Below are 21,617 nucleotides of genomic sequence, written 5' to 3' on the forward strand. Positions count from 1 at the left end.
TCACTTTAGTAATAGTATTTTATATTGGATTTGATAAAAAAAACAGACAACCAGTGTAGAGACAGACAGAGTGATTCAGCAGAAGAATAACGATTTTCAAGGAAAATCAATCTGGCTGTTGCCTGCAAAATAGATCGTAGGGGTATGAGTCTTGTTTAGGGGAAGACCAGTAAGGAGGGAAATTATATCATTAAACCCTACAGCAAAAGTCTGAAAAAATACATCCTTCTTACCAGAGAAGTTGTACAGCTCCACCCTAGCGTAATAAAGTGCTGCAGTGTTTATGTAGGGTGTTCCCACTTATGTTAAAGGCTAATTCAACCTTAATTGTAGATATTTAGAAAAGTTACCCCCTACCCCCGATGCTCCACCATTCCATACTGTGGCTTTTCCCCCGGTTACCCCTCCTCAGTGCCTTTGAGAGCTTATATCTCAATAGAGGGCCCAGTGTGTGAATAGTAGTACACCTTCTGATTGTCATTGCAATAACATTTTAAGTCCCAGAGGAAAACATTGGTGCTGCGTCTTCAAACTTCTTTGGCCTAAAATGGTATGATGACGAGAGCAGGATGCATCATTATCAACATCATTTATTTATATAGTGCCATCACATTCCATAGCACTTTATCATTGGGAGCAAACAATAAAGCAAAACCAGTTAGTCAGTGCCGTAACTAGACATTTTAGTGCCCTGGGCGAGACAGGACACCGGCGCCCCCCATCTAAGTGGGAGTGACATTTGCCAAGTGGGTATGGCCAACCTAATGTGGGGGTGTGGTTAGCACTTTACTGAAAGAATTCTGTTACACATATTTGCAGATGCATGATAAATATATATATATATTTATATATATATATATATATATATATATATATATATATATAGTGGTGGGATTCAAATAAATTAACAACCGGTTCTCTGCCCTAATGACCATTTGAAGTATGAAAAGATATATACCGAAAGGTATTCTAATATTTCATGCACTTAATACTCAAATAAGAACAGTAAAAGAGATACACAAAACTATATTGTTATAAGAGTTTTCAAATGTTAAAGAAAAAATATTAAAGAATACCTGACAAAAATCTGTTATTTAATATTATATTCATATTATGGCACAGTAATGCCCCCAGTTCATATTATGCCAGAGTAATGTCCCCAGTTCATATTATGCCACAGTAATGGCTTTCTTCATCACACTCTGCCAAACAGCCTTCCTTTGCCCCTCAAAACACTGAGATGCAGCTTCCTTTGCCCCTCACACTCTGCCATGCTGCGTTCCTTTGCTGCCCCTTACTCCGTTCCTTCACTTACCTTTTATATCGGCTTTTCTTCTCTTTTCATTGCTTCTTGTTGCCGACTCCTGTCTGCGCCACTTCTCACTGACGTCTCGCCTGACATTCAGTGCGGGCGGAGCAGGTGCCAACGCCGCAGAGAGGTGATTGTTTTTTATTCTTCAAGGAGGCTTGAAGGAAACAATGTAATAGAGGAGAGAGAGAGAGACTGTGTGAGGGAGAGAGACTGTCAGAGTGTGAGATTTATATGAGAGAGAGGGAGAGAGAGAGAGAGAGAGAGAGACTGTGTGAGGGAGAGAGACTGTCAGAGTGTGAGATTTATATGAGAGGGAGGGAGAGAGAGAGAGACTGTCAGATTTATACTGGGGCCATGGAGAGAGAAAGAGACCACTTTCGCAAGTGGATCACACATGCGTTCCACTGAGAAAGTAAAAGGCTGAGAAAACAGAGGCAGGTAGCGGGCGGCTGCTGCGCCACCTTGGGCTTGCGCCCTGGGCGACGGCACTGCCCACACCTGCCTAGTTACGGCTCTACAGTTAATAATCATAGACTTACAATCTGTTGGACAATGGGAGTTTGACACATGAGGCTACGTGCTACATATTGCATATTGGCCCAGCCAGACTGCAAAGGTAGAAAGTGCTTAGCTAGGCTAAATGATTCAGTCACACAGTGATGTTAATGAAGGGGTCAGAAGTTTGTTATCTTGTGTGAACTGTGTAAAGGGTGGTAATAGGGTTCCCTAGGGAGGTTGAGGAATTTGATAAGCTTGCCTGAAAACCTCTTCAGAGAACATTTGTAGGTTTGAAGACTAGAAGAAAATTTTGATGTGTGAGGTTGGGAATTTCACAAAGTGAGTGTGGCCTGACAAAAGTCTTGCAAATGGGAATGGGAGCAGGTAATGAGTGTGGATGAGAGATGCAGTTCTTGTACTGAACGCTGGTATCGAGTTGGGAGATGTATATTGGTGTAGTTTTGTTGAATGTCTGGTATGTTATTTTATTTTGGATTCGGTAAAAAGAGGCCACCAATATAGACTGACAGAAAGGATCAGCAGTGGAAGAACGATTTGCAAGGAAAATCAGTCTAGCTGCTGCATGCACAATAGATTGACAGTATGATTTAGAGAAGACCAGTAAGGATGGTATTGCAACAATCAATGAGGAAGATGATGAGTGCACGAATTAAAATTTTTGCAGTGTCTTTGGTGAGATATGTGCGCATTTTGGAAATGTCTCTTAGATGTATTTAGATATGGGATGTGGGGAATAAAGGATAGTTCGGAGTCAAACAATTACACCTAGGCAGCGAGTTGATAGGATTTATTGTCATGTTTTCAACAGAAATAGAAGTGTCAGGTAGTCGACTTGCATACCTTCCAACATCACTGGCGGATCCAGGGGGGTGGGGGGGTGGGGGGGTCGATCGGAGCAATCACACCCCCCCCTAGCAGGGATGCACGGTCTGTGTCCGCACAGACAAATAGGCAAGGTTTTCCGCCAGGCCATTTGGAATCAGACTGGCTGGGCAGCATACCATTGTTTGGGGTTCGAATCATCAACCCCAAAAACAAAGAGGTGGTCCCTGAGGGAAGGACCCTCATAGTTCAGTTTAGAGCAAGGGAATGGGGTTCACTTTTCAAAATTTCCAGTATAAAGTTAGAATAAATCTCTATCTCATTGCGGATGATTTATGCTCTACCTGTATGTGGGTCTTCTAGTTATCTGTTTCAGAAAAACTAGAGCCCAGTGATAGACGCTTGTGAACAGAAGAAAAATCACCATAAATTTACTTAAACTATGCATATCCATAAAGTGAGCAGGTACTGACTGACACGTGATTTAATTAGAAAGCTTTGACACAACAAGTAATGGTGTTAACGCAGCTAGTACGTAAATAACTTTGATTGTTTTCCATTGTGACGTAACCAGCCTAACCAGTTCCATTCTAGTAGAAATCATTTTCTGTGAAGCAATCGCCATGATAACTCCTGGCTAAAGAGTTTTGTGGCCCGCCCCACTGTAGGACGGACTTCCGTTTAAGAAGCGGGGGCTTTCGGTGACCGTCTGGAGAGAGGTAAAACATTTGGGAAGGGTTCGGGCGGTAAGAGTGGATTTGTCTATTTATAAGTCTAAAGTCTATCATTATTATTAGTCGCTGAGTGTAAATACAGACGAGGGCGGTGGGTTTTCTTCAGATGGCTGTACCCAGGCATCTGTATGGTCGCGTAGGCCCCAAGTATTTCTACATGTTCAACTGAGCCCGATACTTTCCAAGCGATCGTCTTTCAGCATGTTCTTAGATCATTCAACTTTGAATTTCTTATCCGATGGTAAAAGGTGGCAGAGCAATCCCTTTTCACATCTTCATCTATTATCGTGTCAATAAAATATTACTAAAAATATTGCTGTAACGAAGCATTTGGAAAATAAGAGTACACATCCACGTTTGTAAAGAAATGCAACACGATAAAAGCTATCCGTAACGAGTCAATAGCAGTATATATAATGTAAAACTTATGCAACATGTGTAAATAAGAGCAAGTACATATTGTGCAATCAGAAGGGTTGATAATGCTGTGCTGCTGATGTATATTGTTGCTACTGTTTTAATTTCCATTAACAGTTCTGAATAAATATTTGTCCCTAATTTCTGCCTCTGTCCAAGCAGACTTTGGGCCTGATTCAGATACACTACTTAACCTGAATCAGGCCCTGCGTAAATGACTGTTTATGTAGTTTATCTTTGCAGGGGTTTGTTTGTACCACATATGCCAGTGGATCCCAAACTTTTTCAGTTCAAGGCACCCTTAGGTCTACATAATTTTTTTTGAAGGCACCCCTAAGTCAAAATAATTACCAAGTAGCCCCCCGGCTTGCTTACCACAGGCTATGGCTGAGGCACCCCTGTGAGATTGCCGAGGCACCCAGTTTGGGAACCACTGGCATATGCTCAAAAAGTGAACGTACGCATTTGTGGCTTTTCAGACCTGCAACTTTTTTGCCACCTATGACACCTTACGCCGGAAGTGGAGTGACAGGGGAGGGAAGGGGGTGTTCTACTGTAGGCAATGTACAATAATACTGTGTTTGAGCAATTGCGGACGGATTCAGACTGGGACATAGTAGCAGATATGGCTGAAAAAGGCCAAGTGTACGTTGCGGATGATGCCGAGCACCCAAACTGCTTGTTATTAGCACCTTGCAAATGATTTGCAGATGCTTATTGAGACTTTAGTAGTTGCTTGGCCACAGATTAGGAATTGTCGAGCCCATTGCAAAGATTAATATATATATATATATATATATATATATATATATTTTTTTTAACATGTCCAGAAGTTGTTGCTGGCATAATACCTAGGTTATTGAAGTTTAAATGGCGATTCATATCAATTACATTCATAACATAAAATAAAAAGTTTTAGTACATGTTCACAAGTTGGATGTATGTGTTTGTTGTCAAGCCAACATATCTGTTACTCATTCAGAACTGGAGACATCTTCAACTCTGAATTCAGCGCACATACTCCTAGCCTTGCGTTCAAATTTTTCAATTGCAAGTTATGCTTACATACCTCTCAGGATCAGGCCATATATCTACATATTTTTGCAAGATACATGTCTTTTGTGATGTCTTTGCCTTATGAAGGTGAAATTAATGTAATTGGTACAACATAAAATATAGTAAACCCATAATATATCAATATTTTTACAAATCCAATCTCACTATGACAGGTTTTTTCTTTCTTTTAAAATGGTGATAGATGCAGGGAGCAGTTTGTCAAAGGCCAAGGCTGTATGATTCTTTAATTAAAGTACAGGGTGATCTATGCACCATCTCTTTGAATCTTCTAGAACAGGCATGGATACTGAGAGTCGTATGTATATTTTGAAAATTGTATGCCATTCAAAGCCATTAACATATATGGAGTTACAAAAAAATTAAATATATATAGATTTTGGGTATAATATGCCTTCTGACATCTGAAATGTTGGGATCAGGCCACCAATAAGGGGTGTTCCTAGTGCTGTGCTGCCCCCAATTCTCCTCCTCCTCCATGCGATGCCTGGTAATCGGCATACACCTCCCAACAGTCCTGGCAGTGTGGACAACATTTCATCCTGTTAGTTTGGCGGACCTGTCCTGTCTAAATTTGGACATTTAGACATTTAGAAGGTATGGTAAAAGGCCCCTTATCAACTGCCTTACCCGACCTCCCTGGATGTTTGATATTTGTCATTTTCTTCCTCCTAACACCAGTAGTTAAGAAGACTCAGTATGGAGTGGTGATTGTTTAACTTCAGTTGGCATCTCATTTATGGCACTATCTTTCCCTGCACTAAACCACTGAATTGATACTGGATTTAGGATAGGACTATTGAGTCAAGGAGTATGATTCTGAATTTTAAGTGGATCCCACACACCTAAGGTGCATTTTTGAATGGGAGGTAGAAACACAGCTGCCAAAAACTGAACACTGCTGGTCACTACTTCAATGCTACTGTGGTAGTGAGTATCAACAGTATCTCTTTTCATTCCCTATGTGGGTTGGGCTGTTTCCCGACAATACAGTGAGAAGAGAGTAGGATGAGCTTGATCAGTATTTAGCACGGCAGCTGAGGAAGAATAACTTTCAATGTTTCCCTGCTAAAGATTCAACCAAACAAAATGGTCATCAGAAAAGTGTGTGATTTTGAATCTTTATTAGGGAAAGAGTGAAAGTTATTCTTCCTGGAAATTTAAATGCTGGAGTAATGACACACTGGGGAAGCCTTTTTAATTGGTTGCCCCTCTTGAGACAGTAAGCAGCCTTTAGAGAGATTTAAACTGGTATGACTTTTGATTGGGCAAATGACATTTGTGGTCTAACCAATATGTATATAGTGTTGCCAAACTGGTGTTTGTAAGTGAAATTGCTCCTTCCATTGTTGTTGAGTAAACATTAGAGCACAAAATGCTTTATCTGTGCTTTGGCATTTATTGAAATACTTCTCTTTGTCAGACAAACATTTTGCCAAATATGGCAGTTTGAACATAGAAGTGAATAAGCTTTCACAGAGAAGGAGGTACAATAGCTACTCATATTAATAAAGGCGAAAGGAAGGGGGGGGGGTAGTCTCTTTGCAGTATGAGTATGTTTTACCATCATAGAAAAATAATCAGACTTAATAGGGACTCTAATCTGATATTTAACAGAACACTTAGATGGAGAAATGTGAGTAGATATACTTATGGACAGATATTACTGTCGAAGTCCTATAGGAGCCTTGCATGAGGTTCCACCATGGTATGTTCGGGGTTAAAATGTTTGCTTATTTTTATTTTTGAGCAAAGATTACCGTACTGTAACTGCTGGAACAGTGTGCATTTATGCCTAGTGCAAGCTTCAGATGGAACGTCACTATTAATTGAATCTCCACACATAACTTTCGTAGGAAGCAAAAATTAATGAAAGATTTGCATTAAAAATTTCCTCAACTTGTGTTCTCTTTCAGAAGAATTCTGGAAAGCGTGGAAATCAATTGGTGTGAGTATGGGATTAACAGTTGTCTATAAAGTGGTATTGCATAGACAAGATATGATTTCAGCTAATTCAGGTTGGGAGAGAATTTGGAAGAGGCATTCCCATTTATGGGGAATCTCTAGTGTGATAGAGGAGTTACCAATGCAATGCTTTAAACAGCTTGAGCTTAATCTGTTGAGCAAAGATGCCTATTTCATTATTTAACAAGTCACACGTTTGAGGGCATCTCTGATGTAGCAGCACAGAGCCATGTAATGCATCTGATAGAATGTCAATCTGGCAGTTATTGAAGTAATTACTATTTAGATGTTAATACTTGATACTGCATGAGAAATGTGCAAGGCCATTTATCTAGTGATTCTTTTAATATTCCAAATATGACCTTAACTAACATAGTACTAAGACAAATTTATCACACACATGAGGTTGATTGGCTCCTAGAATTTGTTTGGGTTGTTTTTAGTGAACTAGAAAATCTGTGAAGAATATGTAGTTGCAATTATTTTATTTTCTATTTAAATAGAATTCAAATATGTAATGTTTGTTAAATGCACCTTTGAGGTTTTTGCAAGTTGTTCTATCCAAAGCAAGCTAGCAGTGATGTTTGTGTGTGTTTTGATCCCACATAATAACACAATGCTTGTTATCTACCTCCACATGTCTTTAAGAAAGGGGGAGTTGTTATTTTTTTCATAGTAGGTGAAGAAATTGGAAGACTTGGAATTGGATTTTTTGAAATCTTTTTTTCTTCAAAATATTTTTTTTTCTGTTTGCTTTTTCAATAAGAAAGACTTTTTTTTTCCTTCTCTTTTGTTGTCATTACCTGTGCAGCAGACTTGGTTTTCCTATTGCTGTGGAGATTTTTTTTTTTTTTTTTGTATCTCTCACGTTGTCGGGAATAGTATTGCTTCCCCCTTTTTTTTTTTTTTTTTTTTTTTTTTTTTTGGGTGTATAAACATTTTTCCTCCTACGGACAGCCCTGTGACCTTGAACTTTACTGTTTATACAAGGCCACGGTGCAACTGCACCCTCTCCTTCACCTTTCTTCCATTTCCACTCCCACAATTAACTTTTGGATTGATGGTTCGTTCGGCCTACAGGAGAATAGTCATGCAACGGGTTGAGGACTAACTGAGATCTGCAAGTGTTGTTCTGGTGAGTTTTCTAGGAGTTGAAATGTGTTTATGGTTGTGGATATAACATTTCAGATAGAGATGTCATTTCCACATAAAACTGTATATGATGCCATAGTGTGCACTAATTGTCATGTACAGGCTTTCAATGGTTTGGATATGTGGTGTCTCAAAGAGAGACTGGAAGCTAATAGACCACATGTTTTGCCAAGCCCAGTTGGATCTTTTAAGGAGACACAGCTTCATCCAGAGGTAGCTTTTACAGAGCTAAAGAGTGTTCACTATATATTTCATTACATATTAATATTTAAAACATTACAACTATGGATTTTTTTTAGTTTTCAATGTGTAGGTTTCTGCTGCCTCTTGCTACAGGAATAAGTTTTAAATTGAGTACATTAAATAATATGGGAATCTTTAACAACTATAAGTATACAGACATAAATGGTATACAAAGTTCAAATGTTAAATCAAGTCCTTTAAAGCAGTAAGTTGTCAAGACGTGTTTTCTTCATTGAAACCATATTTAAGATCTATCTTTTTATGCAGGAAGTTGTCAATGCACCCTGGGTACATGCCAGATAACCAGCTGATTCGCTGCACTCGCATATGAGCTCCGATGTCCAACAAAGGAGATGACTGCTATTTCTATTTTTACTCCACCTGCACCAAGGTAACGTTCATAGTTTGTGACCATCACCAGGATTAGGTTATTGATATCTTTTAAAGTACCTTAATATAGTGTCTCCACAAAAAGTTTAAAGTAAAATATGTACTAGCATCTGAGGTGTAAAGAGCGGGAGAATGGATGACAGGGCAGTCGGAGGAGAGTAATACAGTTTTACACCTCACTGCCCCAGGCAGTATGTAGATAATTTTTGGGGAGAAATCCAAAAACTGTCTAATTGCCAAACAGCCTTTTGATTATTAACTGGAAGATTAGTGTATAATGCTGTAAAGACGAGTTTGTTACATGTCATTTTTTCTTTCAATACAGGGTGATAGCTGTGCATTTCGGCACTGTGAGGCTGCTTTAGGAAATGAGACGGTTTGTAGCTTATGGCAGGATGGATGTTGTTTCCGTCAGATCTGCAAGTATCGTCACATGGCGATTGAAGTAAGTACTCTAGATGCATAAATAATGAGCATAATATTTACTGATGGTTTGTGTTTTGTGTATCATAACTCCTAAGTCATGTTAATCACTTGATACGGCAGCATATCTTTCACGCGCCCATGTATAGGAGTGCGCGCGTATCTCTTTCCCGTTCATGTAGTTGTGGTCAGGTGACTACCAATGTCATTAATATGCCTAGTTCAATATGGCTGCCAGTATTTAAAGAACACTTTGAGCACTTCTTCTTTATCCTTGCTCCAGCATTCTGTTATATACTACTGTGATTCCCTGTATTTCAACCTCAGTTAGTTAGACCATCCGTCTTCTGTGCTTCCTACGTTTTGACTTGCTAGGCTCTCTAGTTTTTCTAGTTTCCTGATCATGCTCAACGCATTCTCACCATCCAGCCTGCTAGTACCAGCCCATCACACTGAGGGGCAGATCTGAGAAAATGACTCTCAGACCTTCTGTAGCTAAGCCCACAGCTCCTTTTAGGAGTTTCTGGTGAATACTAGAAGAATTGTTAGACTCCGCATTCCTATTCTGCAGCGCCAACGTCGGTTGGCGCAAAAAATCCACTATTTTCTGACCCATGTTTGTGACAACTTAGCTTAGTAGAGACAGGAAAAAGAAACAGCCCCTGGAAGGTATAGATGGTATAAGGTGACTCCTTTTATCTGTTTGATGTCTTTGAGAATGTTTCCAACAGTAGTTGCCTTCATAAACCACCAGAGTGGAAAAAGAAGCAAAAATGATGATGGCAGCAGTGTCAATAGTGTTGAAATGAGTTGAAAACAATTTAATTTCACTCTCTGCGCTACTTGTTGCTGGCAGAAATGAGATAGACTATCTCAGTTAATGCCAAGTTCATCCAGGAAAATGGGCCTTGCACAAAGAGGTTTTTCAACTAATTGTACAGAAATTTCAGCTCCTTCAAATCGAGACCTGATGGCGACACATATATATATATATATATATATATATATATATATAATTTTTGCCATACCAGCTCTGTAACGGTTTATTAAGGTAACACACTTGTCATATATTGCTAGGGTACATCTGCCTATATTACAGTTGCCATGGAGTCTTGAAAAGGAAATGGAACAATTATTACCGTTGCTTTTATTTCCTTGAAAGACTACGGCAGCTGGATATTCATGTGAAAATATAAGTCCAGAAAATTGGAAATAAATGGTGTGTATATAAAATTTGCGTATTGATGTTTGTGCTGCTCAGCTGGGTTGTAGTGTCCTCCTGCTGTCCGGGTGTTTATTTCCTCCTCTCGTTGTGGGTGGGTAGTTTAATTTGTAGCCACGTATTCGGTGTGCAGTAACGGAGGTGGCGCATGCACGCTCCATTTTAGTAACCATTGGCTGTTCTGATTTATAAACTTGCGGTTGCTATAGATAAAGCTGGTACCGGTATAGGTATAGATGGAATCGTAAGGGGTCCAATATGGCTTAAAGGCTTTCAAAAGCAATAAAGATGTATAAATGTTGAGTTGTAACCAACGCGTTTCGCCCCTCATGAAGGAGAATGGATTTTATGAATATGAACTGGCCGTCCTTGCCAGTATTTGTAGGACATAGCCACTGCTTACAGGTGCCGATGATCGGTGGCTAATCAGCTGAATGAGTGTTGAAGCAAAGCAGTTGGTGCAAAACACACTTGTGAACTTGCTTTGTCATTGGAAAGTTAAGAAAAACACTGGAAAGTTGTGTATATACAATAGAATAAATCTGGTGGGATTTATGTTGTTAATAAAGATGACTTGGTGGCAACGGTGCAAAATTACTCATGTCCATTATACAACTCGTTTATTGCAACATAACAATATTCAAAAACTGTTGGTCTTTATGAAAGGCAAATGTATAAAAAACACAGTGAATTTGAAATACATTGAAGTAACACATGGTAAGAATTTCTGATTGGAGTTAGATTTTTATGAATAGCTAATGACTGGCTTATGACATGTTGTGAAATTAGGAGCACAGCATGCATTCTGGTGAATAAATATCATTGCACCCAAATTATTGATTTTGATATACTGGGGATTGGCTGCAGAGTGGGTGTTTCTAATGAATGACACTTCATAATAGCATCCATCGATGTGATGCATTCATAAATAATGAGGATGGTGAGGCTGTGTTGTATTCAAGATTTATTAAAAATAAACACTTCTACGTGGAAATAAAGATTTTAAGTATTTCATATATTCCTATCATTGCTCTGCAGAAAAGACGAAGTGAGATCCCCTGTTACTGGGAAAACCAGCCTTCTGGCTGTCAGAAAGGAAACTGTGCTTTTCATCACACAAAAGGGAGATTTGTGGATGGTGTATTTATGCCCCCAAGTAAGAGTAAGTATTTGAAAAAATTCTAATTTTACATTAAGATCTCTTGAAGGGTAAATTCTCACACCCTGTTGAGATCTGTTGCTGACCTATGTGATCTTTCTACTTTCACACAGCACAATTACTCAAGCCTGAACCATGCGAGGCAGATCCACAGACCTCTCAACTCTCACAGGCTCCAAGCATGCTCTCTGTGGCCCCCACACCACAACTACGTGGAGTAAAGAAAATAGAGGCCACAGAGAATGTTCCCAGTCCCACACACCCACCTGTTGTGATTAATGCAGCCGATGATGACGAGGATGACGATGGTGAGTGCTGTGTGTAAGACAGGGAATATAAAAGTACACACTCAGCCTAAGGGCCTCATTTACAGTTGGAGTAAATACAGGTAGAAGGTGCAATTTTGCACCTTGGCAAAATGTTGCACTGCAAGCAAGGGGCAAATTTGGAGAGTAGGGATCCTAGCTCAACTCTAAATTGCAGTGTAAAAATAAAGCTCCTAAGTCTAAATGAAGCCCTAAATGTGTACATATACTTTCTGTGCTCTCCTGACTTTTCTCTGTCATGTTTAAAGATCAATTTTCAGAAGAGGGAGATGAGTTGAAAAACTCCAACCAGCAACATCTATCACAAGGTGGTCACCAGGGGACTAGGGTTGTATCTACTCGAAAATCAGCTACACCCCAAAAAGGTATCCAGGGTATGCTAATATTGTAATATAAAATGTGATAAAACTATGATCTTGGGGAGTAGGGTAAATAGTACTTTTCTTTACGTATATTCATAATGTAACTTTATGTTCTTAGGAGCCTAGTTTAATGTAATGGTGTTTTAGTGAGTAAATATGGAGTGTCAATAATTTGATACTGATCGAAAAAATTTGGAACCAGAAGGGGCACACATTTGAGCTTCACACAAAAGGTTTTCTGTACTGAGCTCATGTGAAGCTTGCACCAGGATATTTACTGAGCTGGGTAGGGGTTTGCAGTCTTTTGGGGAAATAGGCAGTTAATTTACTGCTGTTTCTGTCCGATTACATGCCACTTTTTCTCTTGAGATGTCATATCTTTCAGTTCATATGAGGCATGATCAGTATCAAATAGAGTGACTGGGACTTTCTTTTCTTTGATGGAGAAAAAAACCCTGAATTTGTATTCCTGCTATAGAAACCATTAGTGGAGATAAGCAAATCACCTGTGCTTCTTGTTGTAAGACATGTACTTCTAGAAGACGTGTTCAACTACTTTCTACTTTTACAGGTGGTGACTTAAACTTTGGTATTAAAACCTTAGATGAAATTAAGTATAAAAAGCAAAAGGATCGAGAGGTCCCCATGGATGGTAAGATGTTACCTTTAATATTTGCACAAGAAACAAAATCTTTATTTTTTCTAACTCTATCATCCATTTGGGGACACTGGGACCTTGTGGTATAAAGGCTCTGCCATTAGTACGGCACCACTTTAAATTTCTACACTTAAGTTTGTAACTCTTCCCCACCTACTGATGAGAAGTCATTTGTTGTTTTTTTAAGTGCCCACTGGAGTTGGTGATTTTTTTTACACTGCTGCCCATGGCTGCATTAGTCTTTACTTTTTTCTTTTTTTTACATTTTTTTGAATAGTTTACCACTGCAGCAGTTCAGCAGCATCACCACAACTACACAGTGGCTTTGCGATCCTAGAAGTGGGGCTAGGAGGTACCGCTGCAGTGCCTATGAGGCATAACCTCCAGGATAGTCTGTCAATGCCATCGCATGTAGCGAGTGGGGTTCCTGTGTTGTGGCAGCGTGGAGTGCATAGACTGCACACTGGAGGAGTAGCCTAAAGTGTTTAACTCTTTCCTTGCGAGAGGAAATGCTTAAGGATTTTTTTAATTTAACCTCTTCACCACTGATGCTCTCAGCTGCATCCATACAGCCTCATGGGTGAAAGATGCCCCAGGAATGGGTTGAGGAGGTAAAGTTTTGGTGCCTCCTAATGCCACTCCATACGAGGTGGGTCCAGGACACTGCCGCAGGTACTGATTGGGAGACCCCAAGCTACAACCATGTCATCGGGGAGAAGCTTGTAATTCATAGACTGGTGATTATGGCTGCCTCTCACTAGGCACAGACTAGTCGGTAGGGATCCGTCCTCTGTACGGCGGTCATGTTTAGTGTTTGGCCCTGGGAGGATGTGCTTAACTCCACACAGACTAACATTCTCTTTGGCAGCCCACTATTATAATAATAATTACAGTTTTACTTAAATATATTTTGTAGTCCACTATTAAAAGGTGTTATCTAAAGGCACTCTAAATTGTAGCTTTATTGTAAATGCAGAGTGAGTGCATGTGATAGACATAGATTTATGCTATTGCTCTGTATAGAGCAGAGGGAACATTAGAAACATTAAGTTTGTTACTTACACGAGCTTGGATGAGTGAATAGTCCACTTGGTCATTTTCTCCAATATACTTCACATCACTTTACATTCATAAGCAATCAGTACATCAGTACTTTTTTTTTTTCTTTTCTGCAGGTGTCATGGCCTATTCAAATGCTTTGGGTTCCTGTGACAATGTGATTTCAGAAAGAAATGTGCCAGTTGTCCGAACTATCACATTTTCAAATAACGGTAAAAGGGGAATATATGGTTTTGGTTATATAATCGCATTACTGTCTTGTGCTAATTATAACATGTACTTTACGGTTTTCAATGTGGATATTAGAATAATAAGTCAGGAACTGGTGCGTACAAGAGTTTCAGAATGCACCAAATTATATTTTATGCCTATAAAGCCAAGATAAGTAAGACTTTCTGGCTGCTGCTAGAGTCATCTCTCAACATACCACTGGCACATGGCATAAATGATGACATTGAACATTATTTTGAGGGTTTTCTTTAGTGTCTTCCATTTCTGACTTGTCTCTGTCTTTCCTTCTATAAACAGATCCTCCCACAAGACACATTAGTTTGGCTCAAAGATTGGGGAAGCGGCAAACATTCCCGATGGACAGCCCATTAGGTAATTCTGCCACTGTTTTATTTTATGCTCACAAAATTAATTATAAATAAACATTGCCACGTGATCATAGATAGATGTATATAGACAATAATATCTACAAACGAGCCGTTTCACACATTCTTACATCAGAAGTCTTGCTAGTAGAAATGTCTCAATCCAGTGGTGGACAAAGGAACAGTTTGCAGTGGAGAGGGTTTCATTGCAAAGGTGTAGGCTCTGCAACAGATTTTTTTAGCAATGATATTTTCCTTTTTCTTTAAGTTGCTTCTGGTGGAGAGCGCCTCAATCCTGTGAGAAAAACATTATCTGAAAGATTTGGGAAGAAGATTACTCTCTCCACTGATAGCCCTGATACTCAACCAAAGAAAGGTATTATACACGACTGGAAATCAAGACGTCCCATAATATAGATACAAATTCTACTTGGGGAGCACATCGACCACTCTAAGGAAGACTATAAGACTACTTATGCTCTTCCCTATTTCTCCTGATATAGTAGCCCATTAACAGTCTCCAAAATGGATTGGTGTCACTCTGCTACTTTGGGGCTGCAAAGAACCATAAATGACACATCTGCAAATGTTGATCACTGTTAGATTGACAGTTCTAATGTATATTAATCACAATGGGCATAAATATATCATTCATTTACAGTTGACTCATTTGTGATTGCAGCTGCACTGTGTCACAATAAATGGTTTTGTGGAGAGGTAAGGAAGAATTCCCCCTCTTAGTTTGCAAATTTTATCAGCAGTAAATATACAGCAACATAAGAGGAGTTTAGTCTTGTTGCTTTCTTCTTAAGAAAATCAGTACTCCAAAGTAGGCAATCTGATGGGTGAAAACCTACTTGGATTTAACAGCCCAGAGTCAAGCTGTAAGGCAATGAGGACCACATCTTTCTTTTGTCTTTTCCAGTTCAAATTTCCAGACTTTTGAAAGATCGACTGGGATTACCAGCAGAACAGAACAGCACAGAAACAGGTAACTCCATATTGTTCAGTTAAAGCAGATGGAACATTCTAATTATTTGGTTAAATAAGGACCATTATTAAGGAACAAATATTTATGCTTGCATTTTGATTCCATGAGTGCCTATTTATTACCTGAAAGCTCCTTTTTCTATGCAGCACTGCATATTTAGGATAGTTATGGATTTAAAAATCCACGCAATATGGGTGTTCAATAAGGTATTTAAAGTTTTGGCTATTTTAGTTTAATACAAAGGCATCACGTATTTCACCAACATCTTTCTCTTCCTGCAGAGAGAGCTGCTAACCCAACAGCAGACTTCCGCGTTAAGACCCTTCAAGAAATCCGTCAGGAAAAGGCCAATCAAAAACATGAGCAAAAGGCCACAGGCCTTAAAGACCGTGTCAAAATTAAGAGCAAGCTTTTCTCCGCACCCCAGCTACCAATTCACCGTAAATCTTTCCTGGATATCCAGGTAGAAAAGAGAATAAGACAACTGAAAGATGAAGTACAGAAGGAGGAAAATAAGGCAGATGCAATAGACGATAAAGAGGTAGAAACAGGAGTCAATCAGGGAGATGAAGCTCCAGGTAACGTTATAAATCTGTTTGAAACAAAACAGAAACTGGGAGGCCAGCCTAGCTTCAATTGGAATATTCGAGGTGAAATAGGAATCAAACGGAACTTAATAAGTGATATTATTCCTAACAACTTGGACACTAAGAAACCATCGTCTGTCAGTTTAAAAGAAAAATTTGTCAGTTCACCGCCGATACATCAAATTCGAGTGAAAACGCTTGAAGAGATCAGGCAGGAGAAAGCTCTCCGGCGCCAACAAGCCATAAAATCCGAAAGTGTCGAGTCTGTATCTCAACCACAGGCTCCAACCAATTGCAAAAACATCTTCCGGCTGTCCAAAATGCTAGGTAATGCAGATGATTCTTGATATTGTCACCTCTGTAGACATTGTTTTTAATGGGTATAGGGTCTGTTTATAAAGTTGTGGCATGTAGCTAAATTTCACTGTTAGATCCACTATTCTATAGTGTGTATCTGAGTACCTTAAATTGCTTCCTTCTCTTTTTAGAAGGAGAGCATTTTATTCATACATGTCCACCATTAATGTTGCATCATCGGTGGGTTTGAATTATTCCGCTAGAAAAACAAATCCAAAACAATTTGTGTACCAATACCATATATTGTATTTGTTTATTATGTATACCATATTATATTATTGTCTACAGATAATTTAATACTAAAACCAGTATAAAGGGAATTGACACCGCTGTTGTTAAATGCAAATATGCAATTGTCATTTCTTTTAGTAGGAATAATTGGGACTTAGGTTTTTGTTTTTCTGTAACTTGAAGACCCATGACTAAAATGCACCAACATTCAACATTACACCTGTCTGTCCTTACACTGCCCTAGGCAATCCCATACTCATCAACTTTTTGTTAACTGTCAAAGATAGGTCCTTGTGTTGAGTTGTCTTTTTTTTCACGGGGCTCCAAACAGTGGTTCCAGTGTAGTGGCAAGAAAACACTGGTCATTATTGCTGGCCGCCCGATCACTGTACATAGGATATAATGTGAACACTTTACACAACACAGAAAATCCTGTGACTCCACATTGGGATTCCTACAATGTAGGGAAGCCCTTGGGTGCTGTAAGGGAGATCTGTCTCAGTTTGTGGCTGCCTGCTGCTGCTAGATCCAGATTACACAAAATGTATCAATGTTGACAATAGGAGAGACCTGTGACAAATTTCCTGGTTAAAAGAAAACAAAGTAAGCTAAATTATGGAGATTTTTTTTTTTTTCAATCTTCAGTTTATTTCCAGATCCTATAAGTCATACCTTGCATACACCACATGTTAATTCTGCCTGTGTTTCCCTGCTTGACTTTTTTTTAATCATCCACTCTGGGGGACACTGCTACCATAGGTTGTATGAGGGTGCATTAGAGTTTGCACTTAAATAGTTAACAACTAAACGTTATGCTGACTCCTCCCCTGCAACCCCTACAAGCCTCAGTTTAATTTAAGTGCCCAAGGAGTTGAGCTGAACATGGTACTGCTCTGCTGTACTTGCTGTTTTAGATTTTATTATTCTTGTTTTAGACTTTTATTTTATTTGTAGCTATGCAGGAGATATAAATGCTGCTGGCATTATGACAGTATCTTAAATTCTAAACCTCCTAATAACACAGAATGTACTTTAGTGTCACTTTGTTTCTTGGGGGCCACATGTATGGTCTGCATCCTGGAGGTAGGTCCTCTTGATACTTTTAATCAACTATTTTTAAGATCTGATGTTCTTCTGAGCTACCCGTTTGCTCTGCACTGTGCCCCCAGTGACATCCTCACCAGGATTTTTCCAGGTAGATGGTGAGACTTTTCAGAACTAAAGCAACATTTCCACAACTCTTTGTAAATATGCTTTAAAGTAGACTTCATGTGTTATTAATTTCTAAGCCTATGTTATTATTATTAAATAATAATAGTCTTCATATGTTATAAACATCTAAGCCCACTATCCCCAAAACAAAGGAGTGTAGGTTTAAATGCCATGCTAGGAATTTTGTGTAACAATATGCAAATAATTTTTTTAGCGATATATTGGATTTGAATACTTACCCAACTAAAAAATGTTTTTATCTTGTACTCCATTTTTGGGGTGTTTTACTTCAGGGCAAGGTGACTATTTAAGGCACATTTAGGCTGTTTTTATGTGTAAGTGATTTGACATGTATTCTTGGTTACAGACAAACCGAAAGTGAATGTGGTGCCTGCTGTGGTGAAAAACATATCACCAGTCAAGCGAAAAAGGCAAGAAAACACAATAGTAGCTGAAGTGAAACCTCTGAGCTCTGCTGTTACTCACGCTGGAATGGAGAGAACACCAATTGTAAGTGTATGAAGCATAAAACCCTTAGTATGCCTATGCTCCTACCACTCAAGAGAGAGTGCAGAGCAGTGTTCCTTATCCAAAACTGGTCACACAACTCCAGAATCATTCTGCATATTGCTCTCAGGAGGCTTTCTTCCCTCCACTTCTCATTTTCTTGGAAGCGCTCTTGAGGCAGGGAAGCTGTGTGTAGGTTATAGGTCCAGACTATGAAACCCATTTATGAACATTGTTTTACTGCTCACGGTGTAACTTATAGCAACCAACCAACATCGGTCCATTTTCAGGTACGTTGTAAAAAAAGGAAAGCAGATCTCTGACTGGTTCCTATGAAAATATAGATCACCATTTTTTTGAAAAGCTACTTGTGGACTTGGATTTTTATATCTGATACCATGGCACTGAAAAGGCATTGTGCTGAATCTACTGTGCTTTTAACATGCTCTTATGTTTTTTTCGCTTCTACAGCTTCCAGTAGTGGAACCATATGCCCCCAAGGAGCCTCTTGTCAATCAACCAAAGAGTCTCAAACACAGGTAGTTATGGGAATAATATCATGCTTATTTCAAATATCTGAAAATGCATACATAATTCAAATTAAAACTATCGTATGTATATATTCCTGTATCCCAATGCTTGGGTTACCGACACCCAATACACCTACAAAAGAAACCCAAACCCTTAAATCAACGACCTATTAAAATCTACACTTACCTTCTTAAAATCTACACTTGCCTTCCAATGGGTTGGCGACTGCTGCAAAATCCGAAGATGTTGGAGTCCGGCGCTTTTTTGTGGCGTAGCCAACGACGGCGACGTTTCACGCAGCCTAACCCTTAATGTTAACATACTTGTTTAAATGTAGCTGTCGCTGTGACGTCACAATGAAGCCATCTTCGGATTTTGCAGCAGTCGCATACCAGTTGTTCTAGTAATGTCCTCCCATCGGTGAGAAGGTAAGTGTAGATTTTAATTAGGTCTTTGATTTAAATGTTCAGGTTTCTTTTGTAGGTGTTTTCGGTATCGGGATACCGATTACCACCAACTATGGTTAGCAGCACTGATAGCATATGGCAGGGGAGATTCCGGTCAAGGCTTTGCTCTGGGGGATATCAAAAATATATATCCTACTGATTTTTGGTTATAGGGTGATGCATTTTCCTCCTTAGCAAGCTGCGGAAGGATGTAAATTGAATCCCTATGCCTGTCTGACCAGTGCCAGGCGTGTTCATATTTATTCTTCGGCTTATAATGGGGTTATGTGTACATAATTTTTTCATCATTCCTGGGCGCATGGTAGCTCTTTCATACACCTATCAACTATGATTACATATATTTCTGTCTTTAAATGTATCCTAGTGAATGATGGTTATGAAATAATATGTTCATTTAGGGATGACCAAGAGAATATTATGAAAACTTCTTTAATTAAGTTAGTATATGTGTTTTGTTTTTCATTTCGTTTTCATTTTTCCTTTAGTCCCCAACTTACTGCACCTGTGCCTGGTAGCCCTTCCACAATACAACCACCTACAAAGCGCCGAAGAATCAGTACATCACCAGGGGAGTCTTCAATGCCCGCAGTGGATGACTTTGATGACCTGATCTGGGGAATTTCAGATGGTAATCTGGAGGTTGAAATGGATTTGGACCCTAGTAAAGATGAAGATGATCTTCTTATGGAGCTGTCTGAAATATTAGACAGCTAAACTCAGGTCTTGGAATGAAAAATGCCCTTGGCACCCAGCACTTTTGAAAGGAACACTTGGCAGAAAAAATAAAATAAGTAGTTCCCAGGAAGCCTGTGTTGCATAACTTTCATTCTACGTGACAAGACCTAGAACTATTTTTATTGACCTTCCATGACCGCTTCTTAATTACAGACAGAATTGATTACATATATTTTGACTTGGGTTTATAGATATAAACTCTTATGTTTCTCTTACTCAGATTTTTACCAGGTTACTCAATTAATGTTTTATTTACACGTTTTTATAGATGGTAGATTTCAAAACAGACTGTTTCTGAAATGCAGGTGTTTTTTTGCTTAGTTTTTTGGAGGGGAGCTGGCCTCCACTACATTAAAGTGAATCCATCAGGGAAAAATCTGGATATCTAAGGACATGCTGAAATCCTTTACACTGTAAAGATGTCTTATTTAACACGATACCTGTTATGATGTTGAATGCATCATCAGTTGCTGTTGAGTCAAAGCCCTACTTCTTCACCTCTGCTCAATCACAGGTTCACATAATTTCATCCCATTTAGTAAATCCCTTTTACAATTTTTATCAGGTTAAATACATGTTTGAACGTAACTGTTTATTTGACAGCTACCTGATGTATATATTTGTCTAGATTTTCCTATTCCAAAAACCAACAAATATATTTTATTAGTTCCTTAGTAAAATATTGGCAAAAATAAAATAATTTCAATAGATGACTTTTTTCCTATTTGCTAGAGGGAGACTCACAATTTAGGTATCAGTTATAAGATCATTTATAGTAGTGCTGCTTCTACTGGATGGGTAATTGAGCTGATTGATGATTTTGTCTTGACTAACCAATTTATCAGCTGTTCCAGAATAATGTCCAGTCTTGCACTGTATTTTCCATGGATAGTCTTGTGTGGGTTATTTTTTCACAGCCAAATGGCAAAGCCTAAGATTGGCTCAGTCTTATATGTTTGTGGGGTTTTGCCCCCCCTTCAGTTGTACAGAACATTGATTTCTATGTTATGTTTGGAAACTCTTGAGTGAGAAGTAAATTTGTGATCTCAGTGTGGAAGGTTGTTTGAACTGAATGATTATACCAAATAAAGAACTGCAGCATTGATCATTTATATTCTGCATGCTCTCTCACTACTAAATGTTTTGCTAGAGCCCACAAGTCAATAAATGCATAAGGAAAACTGTAGTACTATGGTTTTAGCAATGCAAGGATTAGCTGAAATGAAGAATTTAACCGTGAAGCCTGAAACTGGAGTGACACACATACCCTGATGACAAATTGTCTTCATTTCTTTTCCACCTTTTTGGAATGTCTATCGCAGGCCTGGCCAACCTGTGGCTCTCCAATTGTTGTGAGCCATCTGCTGACAAAGTTAGCTGGTGCTTGTAGCTTCACAATACCTGGAGAGCCAAAGGTTTGCCATGCCTGGTCTATAGTATAAAAGAAGCCTGGCCAACCTGTGGCTCTCCAGGTGTTGTGAGACTACAATCCCCTGTGTGCTTTGCCAGTTTGTAACCAGCTGATAGGACTTGTAGTTTCACAACACCTGGAGAGCCACAGGTTGG

The 21,617-nt window shown here is 39.0% G+C and overlaps 1 protein-coding gene across 5 annotated transcripts; it reads left to right on the top strand.

The window, feature by feature from the left end:
* Positions 1 to 3,271: 3,271 nt before the first annotated feature.
* Positions 3,272 to 21,163, top strand: ZC3H11A (zinc finger CCCH-type containing 11A). 5 transcript variants are annotated; one of them, XM_075196052.1, is made up of 16 exons: positions 3,272 to 3,372; positions 6,795 to 8,208; positions 8,506 to 8,629; positions 8,954 to 9,073; positions 11,312 to 11,435; positions 11,546 to 11,740; positions 12,007 to 12,132; positions 12,692 to 12,772; positions 13,954 to 14,049; positions 14,366 to 14,440; positions 14,702 to 14,809; positions 15,359 to 15,424; positions 15,706 to 16,338; positions 18,179 to 18,321; positions 18,790 to 18,857; positions 19,802 to 21,163. In XM_075196052.1, the coding sequence occupies exons 3-16, from the start codon at positions 8,576 to 8,578 to the stop codon at positions 20,028 to 20,030; spliced, it is 2,118 nt and encodes a 705-aa protein (XP_075052153.1). In that variant the 5' UTR covers positions 3,272 to 3,372; positions 6,795 to 8,208; positions 8,506 to 8,575; the 3' UTR covers positions 20,031 to 21,163. The 5 variants fall into 5 exon arrangements, with proteins under 5 accessions (XP_075052153.1, XP_075052154.1, XP_075052152.1 ...); XM_075196053.1 differs by having other exon boundaries at positions 6,795 to 7,978; positions 8,098 to 8,629; XM_075196051.1 differs by having other exon boundaries at positions 6,795 to 7,978.
* The last annotated feature ends 454 nt before the right edge of the window (positions 21,164 to 21,617 follow it).

Source organism: Mixophyes fleayi, chromosome 2 (assembly GCF_038048845.1).
Source record: "Mixophyes fleayi isolate aMixFle1 chromosome 2, aMixFle1.hap1, whole genome shotgun sequence".
Taxonomy (NCBI): domain Eukaryota; kingdom Metazoa; phylum Chordata; class Amphibia; order Anura; family Limnodynastidae; genus Mixophyes; species Mixophyes fleayi.